Source organism: Haemorhous mexicanus, chromosome 15, assembly GCF_027477595.1.
Source record: "Haemorhous mexicanus isolate bHaeMex1 chromosome 15, bHaeMex1.pri, whole genome shotgun sequence".
NCBI classification, from domain to species: domain Eukaryota; kingdom Metazoa; phylum Chordata; class Aves; order Passeriformes; family Fringillidae; genus Haemorhous; species Haemorhous mexicanus.
The window spans coordinates 15,531,972-15,544,890 of NC_082355.1; the positions used below are offsets into that span (position 1 = coordinate 15,531,972).

Below are 12,919 nucleotides of genomic sequence, written 5' to 3' on the forward strand. Positions count from 1 at the left end.
AGAAGGGAGTCAGGGCTCATTGGGGTGGGCAGTGGGAAGGACACCCAGGAACAGGCAATTCATGCTGCCTCCCATCTTTCTGAGATTATCTTTTTAGGATAAAAGGTAAAGATTCTGGACAAAGAGTTTTCATACCTGGAAGAACTGGGAGAGGTAACCCAGGACTGAGCTGGAAATGTCCTTTCAAGCAGAGCAGCAGCATGGTCATTATCACACACGGGCTGCTTTTGGTACCAAGTCATCATTTCATGAAAGATCCAGGGTAATTTTAGCTTTGGGCTGACTCCTTTTTGCTTGGTCATATAACTGGCATCTCTGCAATGTCAGGATCTCTCCTGAGATGCAAGTTTTAGCTGTGTTTGTTACCCCACAGCTATCCAGAGAGTTTATTTTAGCATTCATTAAACGTGCCTCTCACGCAGCCTCTCGGCACAAATGCAGAAACCTAATCTCATTTATTGACAAATGTGAAGCAAAATACACTTCCATGCCAAGGAGTTCATTGCATTCTTTGTCCTTGCCCTTCAGGCAGAAGCCTGAATGAGCAGATGAAACACAAAGATCTCTGCAAGGGAAACAAACCTAGCCTGGGGCAGTGATCGGGGACTCCTGGCCTTGGAAAGACATCCTGCCCTGCTCCAGCCCCTCCACCCCTGCATCCTGTGAGCCAGGCTCTCTGGATCCAAACCGCTGTAACACTCAGCCCTTTTCAGGCATCAAATTCATGGCACAAGCCCCACAGCTCGTTCTGCTGGTGGCAGCAGGCAGAGCCAGTGCTGGGCTCTGCTCTGATGTGAGCTGGAGCTGCTGTGCCCATCCCTGATGGCATCACGGAGCAGGGCAGGCTGAGGAAGCCCTGCCTGGCACTGCCAGCTGCCTACCCCAAAGGGAGCAAAGTACCCCCAGCTGTGGGCTCTGGGGTATCTCCCAAGCCTTCTTCCCCACCAGAATTCCTCTTGCCTCCAAGCTCTGCAAGCAGGTGAGGGTTTTTTATTGCTTTGCAGTGCAGCTGAGGTGTCTCTCCTGCAGAGAGCAGCAGGTTTGCACGGGCACAGCTGAAGGTGTTACCCTGTGTGCATAAGGACTGTGCATCTGAAAGATCCTCCTCCCGTCCCTCCACCCTGCCCAAACTCCACATTCCTCTCTGCCAGCCCTGCCCCACTCCCCTGAGCTGGGAAATGGACACAGGACACAGGTACCTGAGCAGCCATGCAGTGCAGACAGGGGGGACATGGCCAGGTTCAGGGGAGCACCTTTGCCTCCCTTCCCTGGCCCATTGTCTCCCAGGAACATCCAAACCCAGCTCCCTCCTTGGCTGATCTGCCTTCTCACAGCAGGAATGTGGCCAGCAGCAGGGCTCTGAGGAGACCTCACAAAGCCACACCTGCTCTGCTGTTGGAACAAGACCAGCCTCTCCCCAGAGCAAGGAGATTTCTCTCCAGATTTCTCTCCAGGAGCACTTGGGTCAAGCCAAGGGGTGGGAAGAGCAGGGACCAAAGAGCTCTTTGGGAGTGCTTTGAACCAGAGATGGAGATGCTGAGCACAGGAGTTTGGTTTGACTGGAGGAAGAGATGTACAAGAGACACAGAAGGAGCATCAGGGTCAGTACAGGCTCTGCCAGAGTAGTGTGCTAGCCAAAATTGCATCTCCACACCCCCAGAGGGCTGGAGCACATCAGGAACCAGGGAATTCTTGCAAAGCCCTGTGGACTTCAAAGTGGAAGAAAAACCTCATGTGAGCACAAACACATGTACACATGCACACACACACAGAGTTTTGGAGGGGAATAAAGTCCCAGCCTTCAAATCAAAACCTGTTGAAAGCCAGAGGGTTGGATGCTCAGCTGGTACATATCACACATCCACCAAAAAAGCCAGAGGAGAGAGGTCAGAGAAACATCTGCTGAGAACCTGCTGGATGGATCTCAACCTGATCTTACCCTCAAATTAAGCAAATGTGCAAATTCTGACACCAAGAAGAAGTTTCTCTGAAGGGCTTCCAAACATCGGTCAATGATGGAGGAAATCTGGTTCAAATTTTTGGGGTGTCTTTTTTAAAAAACAAACCAACTAAACACTAAAGCACCTGACTTTAGTGTAGTCCTAGGGCAAATTAAAGTTTCACTGCTTGCCTAAAGAACGCTTTTTCTGTCCATCTCACACATTTGTAGGTGTCTTTCTGATCTGCCAGCCAAATATCAGACTTGGAGAGTAAATGTGGTTCCCTTCTCCTCCTCATCCTCACCATGGATGACAATTTTAGCAAGAAAAACTGGGCTCTGACTTCTATTTGTAGTCCAAAATCTAAGGGGATAGTTGGGATGAAGCACATTGTAGAAGAGCTCCAGGACCATCAGAAGTTTGTGCACACCACTGCTGCAGGAAGACAGCCTGGCATGGTCATTGATCTCTGCAAAGCACCTCTCCCTCCTATTGAGGAGCTCTTGCCTTCCAGACATGCCCGGACTAAAATCCATTGTAAGAACTGATGACTGAGTCTGCCAAGCCTAATTACCAGAGTTATTAATTACCTAAAATGTTTAATTTTTACCATTATCTCTTGTATTTGTCGTTACAATTTGAAACATCTCAAAAATGCAACAACGGAGCGCTGCCCTTGTTGGAGAGGAGACCATCCCAGGTCACACTGGTTCAAACACCATTTGTCGCCTGGGCACAGCACCAGAGCCAGGAGCAGGACCCAGCCTGGAGGCCACACACACTGACACTCCCATGGGATGTGCAGGGAAGTGGCAGTTTTGCCCCAGTCAGTCCCCTGTGGGTCCAGTGAGAGCTTCCCCCTTGGGCAGAGTCCCCTTCCCCAGCCATGTGACTTTGTTGTCTGTCCCAAACAGGAGGTCAGCACAGCAGGTGATGCATGTCCAAGCTCCAGCCCTGCTGGAGAGGCCTTCGCCCTCCCAAATGCCTTCCCTGCCAGCACGTCCCTGGCCAGCCCCAGGACAGCAAACGCCAACAGGAGCCAGGGCAAGGAGCTCCACACAGCCCCCAGGGAGTCTGGCTGAGCCAGGAGTGCTGGGAGGGAGGCTCAGTGTGCTCTCATCCTCAGGAAAGGAAAGCTCCAGCTCATCTCACAGCCTCTGCTCTGAGTGCTGCTTCCAGCACAGACATCCAGCCTTTACTGGGATTTCTCTCTTGTGACCTCTCAGCCAAAGGAGACAGCTTGGATTTAGGATCCTAGGCATGAGTTGCATCTCTCAAGCTTCTCTTGAACTTGATTTCTTCAAGTTCTCTTCAAGAGATGCTGTGGTTTTTAATGGAGCTTTGCTGCCAGAAGAAACAAGCACAGCCAAGCAGGAGGTGTGTTACCCAAAGCTCCACTCATTGCTTATTCCATGAGGTGTAACAGAGCTCTCAGGCACTGGAAAAGGCACAGGGTCCTGCTGAACATCCCCCCTCACACACCTGAAAGCACTCATTGGAATCTGAGGGAAAATGAGAAGGGGTCAGAGGAACAGGAGGTTCATCTCCCCCCGTGTCACTGCCTCAGGAGCTCTGCCACAGGACAACCTGCCAGAGTCTCATCCCACCTTCTCCCAGCAGTTTTCGGCTGCAGTTCCATTGGAGCTCAGCCTGAGCCAGGCCTGGGGCTCAGGGCAGCACTCAGAGCAGACTCTGGCAGTGCAGAGGCAGGAGGAAGGATGTCAGAGCCAGGCTGCTCGTGGCAGCACAGCTCTCCTCCAGCCAGGTTGCAGCTGGAGCCCATCACAGTAATGAGGCAGGAGAATGAGCTGAGCACATGACCTCCAAGGTCGGCAGCCAGGCTGTGCTCAGCCCCTCTCCAGATGTTCCTCCTCTTTCCAGAGACTGCCTTTCCCAGGTTTCTTACACCTCCAAAAAGGGATTGAAAATGGAATGCCCAGGGCTCTGACTCACCAGCTTTTGGATCCATAGTGGGATTACTTACTAATGTACTGTTCTGCTGCATCCTGCCCCTCTGCCAGGCATTCCCAGCCCTGCAGTCTCTGCCTCAGTGGAGAGATGGGTTATCCCTCAGCCCTGCTGGGTGCCTCTCCTGTAACTCTTGTTTGCATTAATACCTGAGACTATGAGCCTTGTACAGTGGAGGAACAGAGCTGCATGCTCTGTTCAATCCCTCCTTCAGCAGAGTTCCAGGGAAGACCAGAAAGGAGCTGGGATTCACCTCTTCCTTTACCCCAGCATGAATCACTAGAGCTTGTGAGTCAGACCCCCTCCATTCCCAAAGCTGAGCAAGTCCCTGCACGTTCCCTGGTGCGTGGTAACTGTCCCCATGTGTGCTCTGAGCCACATGGAACAGCAGCCCATGGAAACACACATGTGGACAGATCCTGGAGCACAGCTGACATCTGGTACCTTGTGTGCCTGGGTGTTTATAGAAAACAGAACTGCTACTGTAGGATATCCGCCGTGGGTTATTCCTCTTGTAAACAAACCTTTCTGGCTAATATTTCTACCAGCTCCTCAGAACTGGAGTCTTTCCTGAGAGCAGAAAGCTGAGAACAAATCAGGAGCATGTTCACCCTGCAGCGTGGACACAGCCCACACAGAGGTGCCTTGGCTGGCAGTGAAGGAGCTGCTGTGCCTGTGCTGCTGTTGAGGATTTCTGTGGCTGCACTCAGCATCTGCAAGGGGGTTCCACATTCCCCATCCTCCCTCCCCAAGCCCTGTGGTAATGTGGCAGCACTCTAAAGCACCCAGGCTCACAGACCTGGGCAATGTGCACCTGCTTCTGCTACAGTCCCACTGCTGGCTCGTGCCCAGGGGGCACCTTCCCCTTCAAGCCTTGGGAGCTTCAATTGCCATACCCTTCTGCACAACCTTTCTACCAATTCCTGACTCATCTGGGAGCTGAGGTCAAGCCAGTTCCTACTGAAACATGAGATACTCTCTGTAGAGACTCTTCACCTGCTCTCTGAGTAGTTTTCCAGCATTAGCAATTGCCATGGGCAGTTCAGGAGAAAGCAAAGTACCTGTGCTGCCAGCTTATTAGCACTGACAAACAACAAAAAGCTGAAGCACACGCAACGTTTTCCTCAACACCAAATAAAAATAAGAGAAAATGCCTGGAATTGCTGGGGAATTTAACCAACAAAATGCTTTACATTTCTCTGGTCTTTTCTCCCCAAGTGACCTCACAAAAGTACAGATGAAATGCAGACCCCTTTCAACTCGTTTATCTCGCTAGCAAGGCTTCCTCCAGCCCTTTTTTCTTCTCATCCCAATCCCTTGCCACAGCTCTGGCTCTGCTCAGCTCTGCAGTGAACGTTGGCAGTGGTCTTGGTCCGTTTGTCCCACCTCCCCAAAGTCTACCCCAAATCTTTCAGAACGTGCCAGGGCAGCTGCTTTTACATTCAGGACCTTGTCTCGGTGTCAGGACTTTGATTGCCCCACGCCATGCACAGTACATGATAAAATACATCTGATCTGAACCTTGTGGGAGCATTTCACATTAATTTGTGGGTCTGTTCCCACATCCCACAGCTCAGGTAGTTCCTGCAGCACGTGCCTTCCACGTGTGCAGGGTGGGACACACGCCATCTATTTTTCAATGCATGTCACAAACGTCTAAAAGAGGCATCCTGATGGTTTGTTTTCATAGGTGGACACCATCTCCCTCTGGAGGCCTTCACAGGCTCTTCCACTGGCTGAAGCTGTAGCCAAGGCACTCACTTTAGGACAGCTGCATTGCTAGAGGCATAAAAATGTGAGTTTAGGTTAAAGATAGTCCTGGTCCTCAGAACAAAGCTAGCCCTTCACATGAGATCAGCAATCCTCTTTCACACATTCACAGAAGCCAAAACAATTGTGTTAAAAGCTGCAGTGGAAGAGAAATCCTCTCCTCCCCTGAGCTTTAGAGACCTCATGGGAAATCTATCACACCCCATGGCACATGGATGCTCTTTCTTGAAACTACTGTTTCAGCCCTCTCTTCCTTCCACAGGTTGTTCTGCTGCTCTGGTTCACTGGCAGTGAAGAGCTTTACCTGGGGCAATTCCCCCAGAGCAGCTGGCAGGGCTGGGACATCACCTCTGGAAGTCCAGGTGAGTCTTGGCCATGCCAGAGCTGTCCTGGGGCTCTACAGAGCACACCCCAAGGGGTGTCTGAGTGTAATTTTCCACGCAGACTCCTAAGAGCACAAGGGTAGGTCAAGACTGTCAGAATGTCAGAGGGATCAAAGTCTTGCCCTCAGCAGAGGATGCAGTGTGAAGGATGAAGGCTTTGCATGCTGCCATCTTTCCCTCACTTTTCCCTGCACAGACAATCAAACTAGTGTTCCTCTCCTGGTGTCTGTAGATACTGCATGAAATGTTTATAGATGCCTCTTCTGCCTTCTACTTTCAGGGGGGTCAGCACATCCCCTTTGCAGGGAAATTCTACAGCCTGGGAAAACAGAGAACACAAATGCCCCTGACAGTGCCCAGCCAGGGTCCTGCTGTGTGCCAGGGCTGGGTTTCTGCATCAGCCTGGGCATGCTGGGCAGTCTGAGGTCCAGCCTCAGGCTGAAAGAATGGTCCACAGGATGATCTGCTGCTCAGAGTGAGGGTCTGTGTGCCTGGACTGGGACATCCACTCAGAAGTGGTTGGAGGAGAAACTCCTCACTCCTAAAGGTTCTTTTGGGGAACCACTGCTAGGGTGTCCCTTAGACTACATAGCAAAGGTGACCCATGATGTGCAAAGGTGATCTCAGGTTCCATTGGACACAACCAGCCCAACCCCAAGTGGGGTTTGATTCAGGGACACCACCGACAACCAAGTGTCTTCTTCTAATGGACCCACAGAGCAAAGAGAGGGCAGCAACACAGGGCAAACGAGCAACCTGGATCTAAACAATCCACTTAACAAGGAATGCAAATGAAAGGATGCTGTGCAAGCCAAACACAGAACCTTTCAGTTCTCTGCTTGAGGTACAGACAGGATGATAGAATCACAGACTCACCGAATCATTTAGGTTGGAAAAGACCTGTAAGACCAACTAGTCCAACCTTTGACCAATCACCACCTTTTCAACCAGACCAGAGCACTGAGTGCCACATCCAGTAATTTCTTGAACACCTTCTTGGATGGTGACTCCACCACCTGATCAATGCAACCATCCCCAAAGATCAATGCAATCATCCCAATGATCAATGCAACCATCCCAATGATCAATGCAACCATCCCCAATGATCAATGCAACCATCCCAATGATCAATGCAACCATCCCAATGATCAATGCAACCATCCCAATGATCAATGCAATCATCCCAATGATCAACGCAATCATCCCAATGATCAATGCAATCATCCCAATGATCAATGCAACCATCCCAATGATCAATGCAACCATCCCAATGATCAATGCAATTATCCCCAGTTCTATTCTGGATCCATTAGCAGGCAGAAGGGGAGTTTGCACTCCCCTGTGGGATTTATAGGTGATGAAATAGCTGACAATGCATCTCAGCAGAGGACTTGGTTGTCAGTGGGAGTAATGACAGGTAAAGGGTCTTTCCTTTTTCTCTCCAGGGCAGTGAACTGCTGCAGGGCTTTGATGTGGCACTAGAGAACTGAGCCTTGCTCATAGGTGGCTGCTCCCTGGGCAGTCCCAGTGTGCCCCATGTCCCTGCTGTGCCCGAGCCAGTGCCTCCCAGTGCCCCAGCCCCTCCTGCTCCCAGCAAAGGAGATGCCCACGATGCAGGCACTGCCCAGTGCCCTCTGCATTTCAGAGGCAGGGGCAGGGTGATCCTGGTGATGGCTTGAGACAGCCCCCAACCCCTGCACCCTCCTGAGCCCCTGGGGCAGAGCCTGTCATCTTCAAGCAGCTGTTGCTTCTCCCTGGTGATTCCAAGCTCCCTGTCTTGAAGCTTTCCCAAAAGCCTCCTCCCAGATCCCACAGCAACATCAGCTCTATTCTGATGTCACCAGCACCCACTGCCACCCCAGCAGCTCAGGGCAGAGCTGGTGGGGAAGCCCCTGCTCGCAGCACAGCAGGCTCTCCATGCTCAGGGTGAAGGGATGAAAAAGGGAAGGGGCAAATCCTGCCATCAGTGATGGCAGTGCACAGAGAACAGAGGCAGAACAAACCTGCTCAGGTCAGGAGCGGTCACTCATGTCACTGCAGCAGTACAAGAGCAGAACTGCAGCCAGGCAAGCGAGGAGCTGAACTGACAGGCTCAGGACAGGACCCGGGCCAGCTTTTAGCCTCTTTTAACACTGATAAAACACAAAGCCTGACACGGTTGCTGCTCTCTCCAAATGCATTGCCAGATAAACCACAGATAAGAAACAGCCCAGGATAATCCCTCCCTGATACCATGAGAGAGAAAGGAATTACACTGGGCTGCATTACCACCAAACCTTCTGTATCCTTCCAAGACAGTTCTTGCACTACCCATGTACTCAGGAATCAAACTGTATCCGTTAAAACATTTAATCCTGGCAATATCATAAATATTGCCTTACCCAGTGAGCAAGGAACAGTCAGATCTCTGAAGAACAGCCTGATTTCAGGAATATCAGCATATCAGCAGAGCCCACATGTCTTTCACTACAGGTCATTGCAGTTACCTCAAAAACCGAGGCTATAACTAAAATCTGATCTCAGAACTGGTCTGTCTCAAGGAACAGTACCTGTGATCCTCCAAAATTATGACTTTTGATATTTACCTCAGGAAAAATCAAGAAAATAACCAACTAAACAGCAAATCACCACACAGCAGAACCCCCAGAGAATCAGCACAAACCCCCTCACTTCCCCAATCACCATGACAGGAGCTGAGTACTGCTGTTCATGAAAGAGCATATTGCTCTGAAGTGCTGGGGATTTGGGTATTTAAACAAAAAAAAAAAAAAAGGAAAGGAGGAAAGAAAAAAAGAGAAAAGATGAAGAAGAAAGCAGACCTGTAACAAAAGCAGACCTATAACAGCATGAAATATGAATGAGATGCAGAGATTTGCACACTCGCCTGGCAAACAGTCCCTGGCATTTGCACCCTCACGCAACCCACAAGTACTTTCCTGCTGGCTTGTCTCTTCCTTTAAGTAAAATTTGTTAAAAATGGGAAGTACCTTTTCCTGGGTCAGGTTCTCTTTCCCCTTTTTTCCCTTCTTTGTTCTTTTTGCTCTTTCCTTTCCCTTTTTTCTTGCTCTCGGACATTCTGCACAAGTGTTTACAGTCTCAGGAAAAGACAGTCCACACCAGATCTATATGCCCCACGACTGCTACTCCAAATGTTACTTGCCAGCTGCAACTTCCGACTGTTCTTATATTGTTTCTGACACAGACAACACCCACCACTGGGTGGAGAAGCAAAACTTTAACCGTTTGCTCACTGCTCCCAGTTGGCTGAAGAGATGCCCTGGGTTGCAGTGGGAGGGTGAGGGAAGCAGGGCTGGGGGACAGGAGAAGCTCACCCGGGAGTGTCTTGGGCACATGAAGTCCAGAGGTGGTTTTCCACTTGCTGATTCTGTCTCTGACTGAAAGTAAGTTCTGAATAGCTTCTGAGCATCACAGAAATGAGTGTTTGGGGCAGTTGCTGAGGTTCAGACAGTGATATGAGAGAGGCAGTGGAGTCGAAAGAGAAGGGCAGAGGTTTGCCAACCATTTTCATTTTGCTTTGATCCTGCAGAGGAGTAAAGCTGGCTTTTCTCTTCCTATTGTTGTTCCCACCATAAATCAGAGTGATTTCACCTGCCCTTGCACCCGGCTCTTTGCTGTCCCAGGAAGTGCTTCCAAAAGTTAGGAATAGCTGGAAAGCCCTTACCTGCACCTCTTGTCTCTGTCCTCCATCTCTTGGAGCTCTAGGTGGTTGGTTAAGCCCACATCTCACCTGCTTGGGGGTTAATCAGGCCCTTTCCACAGTCCAAGAGGTGATGAGTGACTCAGCCCGGTCCCCTTCTGCAGGGCTGCCCATGCTGACATCGCCTCAAAAGTCCATCAGGATCCCCAGCTGGAAAGCCCCAGAGAACTGCCAGATCATTCCCAGAAACAGCTTGGGGCTTCAAAGGCCCAAAGGGGCCAGAAGCTGTAGGGCACTGGGTAGCACATTCGATCCAGTTACCCATGAACCAAAGCCAGTTCCGCCCTGGTGAGCAAAGCGTGTCCTCCAGAGACGCGCTCCCGCCTGGTGTGTGGACATCAAGAAATGAACGAGGTATCAGCCCCCTTGGGATCCTCTCCCAGTGGTTAATCACCCTCATTGTTAACAATGTCTGCCTGCTCTGAAGTGAAATATCTGGCTTCACTGTCCAGCCATTGTTTCTTACTCTTGTTTTCTCCTCTAGATTAAAAAGCCCTTCAGCAACTGGTATTTTCTCCCATGAAAGTACTTACACTCTGTAATCAAGTTATCCCTCAATTTTCTTTTTTGATAAGCTAAACAGATCAAGTTTTTTTTTTTTTTTTTCCATTCCTTGCTGTATGGCATTTTCTCCAGCTCAGGATCATATCTGTGGCTATCCCATTTTGCAATATCCTACTTAAGCTAAGAACACAAAAACCAGGCACTATTCCATTGTCTCTTGTGGACAGAAGAAAATACAGAGGCAAAATCCCTACTGCCACCCATTCCCAGCCTTTTAACTCCCAAGTGCTACATTCAGGCACTGGGCTTCACATGGAAAATCTGTCCCTCTGTGTTTCTTCTGCAGGTCTAATCAAGTCCCTGCTCTGCCAGATGGAGTCACCAAGAGGAATTATTTTGCTTTTCTGCAGCCCCAGTCTCTGTGGTGAAGCTTCCTTTTGTTTTCAATGGGCCAGTGTGCCAAGCCACACCAAGTACCCTCTCTAGCTTCCTTCTCCCCACTGACCCTCGAAGCCCCAGCAGACTCTGTCTCTTGCTGATTTTATGAGCATTTTCACCTCCAGGCTGCTGGTGACAATGATCTCACAGAAACACCTCATGAAGCAGTGACCTCCTGCCAGCACTGGCTTTGTTGAACACTCCTTCACCTGTATGTGAGGGGCAAAGGAGACCTTCCAACACTCCCCTCTGCAGTTAGAGCAGAGGACATCATCCCACTGAGCACTGGGGCACAGCCTGATGAGAAGCTGAGATGTGAACACCAGACAGCCCCTGAGAAAACCTGCTCTGAACTATGACATAAAAGCTCCCAAGTTGGCTGATTTGGAGTTGGAGCCTAATATACATTGTTTTAACCTAGAACCACAGAATGGTTGTGGTTGGAAAGGACCTTGAAGCTCATGTCGTTCCACCCCTGCCATGGACACCTTCCATTATCCCAATTTGCTCCAAGCCCCATCCAGCCTGGCCTTGAGCACTTCCAGGGGTACAGCAGCCACAGCTTCTCTGGGAAACCTGTGCCAGAGTCTCCCCACCCTCACAGGGAAAAATTTCTTCCTATTGTCTAATCTAAACTTACCCTGTTTCATCTTAAGGCCATTCCCCTTTTCCTCTCACTCTATGCCCTTGTGAAAAGTCCCTCTCCAGGTTTCCTGTAAGCACCTTTAGGTACCTGAAGGCTGCTATAAGGTCTCCCTGAAGCCTTCTCTTCTCCAGACCCTCCGTGTTTCCTTGTCACAGGACAGCAGTTGTCCCTGACACTGTTCCTTTTCCAAAAGCTAGGTAATAGTGGTTACTGACCAGTTGGTGTCTTCTGGGTCATTATGAATGATGATTGCCACATGGTTATTCCACTCTTTGGCTCATTACCATATTTCTCTTAGCTAATATGTTTGTGAAGCCCTGTAATTCTGTACTTGAGCTCTACTTAATAGGTGATTTCCCTCCAGATGTCTTTAAGCTTGTTGTCTACACATCATAATTCCAGATGTACATGGATTGCTGCCTATTTTTCTCTTTACTAAATTTCTTGATCTTCTTATTGCTTCCAGTTGTGGCTTTCAGTGCTACCAAGATAGGACATCTAAGGGATAAACCTAGTTCATATTTGTGGCTCTGAATTCTCAGCTTTCTTGGCCTCTGCTCAAAGAGTTCCCAGTTCTACTCATTTTGTTGAGAATGTTTTAACACCCAACCAATTTCACCCAGTTTCCCTCAGCCTTGGGAAAACAGCTCCTTGGAATCCTCGGGAGTGGATCACACCTGTATTATTAGAGATCCCTTCTCATATCTTGTATGAATGGAAACCCACCATGAACACTGTCCCCAGGCCAACCACAAGGGATTAACACAGCCACCTAAATCCACAAAACAGTATTTGCCAGGCATCATGAGGCCCAAACCCAATTCTCTTGGTTTTGGTGTTAAATCTGCCGAGTTTGGAGGGACTTGGATGTTTTACTCCTAGGGATAGCTGCCTTGCCAGCTCGTGTGTCCTGAATGGATGTGTGTCATAAAAAACACGTTTTCCTCCCTCCCTTCTTTTCTTTTGCAATTATATTTTCATCCTGAATTAGCTTTTCCCACAAATTTCTTCACATGAGGACTGTATTTTTAAGCTCCTCCCCACCATTTCTGAAGATAAACTATAGCTCTTCCTCCACTCCAGCAAATTTGCCTCCATTCCTGTTAAAGACACAAAGTCTGTTTGTTCTTGGGATTATCTTTGCAAAGTCCTTGTGTTCAGCAGAGGTTTTTAAAGGCAACAAGTGCAGCTAAGATGATGCCCTACCTTTTCTTCCCCTGCCCTTTTTTTCCAAATTAGTGAATAATCAAAGATTCCCTACTGCTGAGCAGTGCTCAGAGGGTGAAGCTGTGCCCAGCTCAGCTTCAGCATCAGAAAATGAAAATCTAAGCCTAAGAAGAAGTGGCAGTATGTGGCTTGGCCCCACCATCCTAAGCAGCCTGGGATTTGTGATGGGAAGAATTGCACCAGCAGCACTCAGTGTGGCTATTTTTGTACCCTGGCGCAATCCCAGTCTCACCTGTGACAGGAATATTACATGCAGATTAATTTTTTACCTTGGCAGGTGTACATCTTGTACATCTTGACACCTTATCCAACAGGCTGGCCCCTG

General features: G+C 49.4%; 1 protein-coding gene across 2 annotated transcripts in view; it reads right to left on the reverse strand.

Annotated features, from left to right (window-relative positions):
- NRG2 (neuregulin 2) overlaps positions 1-9,245 on the reverse strand; it is an 86,193-nt gene extending 76,948 nt beyond the window's left edge. For both annotated transcript variants that reach the window (XM_059860157.1, XM_059860156.1), the window contains exon 1: positions 9,049-9,245. In XM_059860157.1, the coding sequence (XP_059716140.1) occupies positions 9,049-9,136 (88 nt within the window). In that variant the 5' untranslated portion in view covers positions 9,137-9,245. The remainder of the gene's footprint in view (positions 1-9,048) is intronic.
- Positions 9,246-12,919: the final 3,674 nt, after the last annotated feature.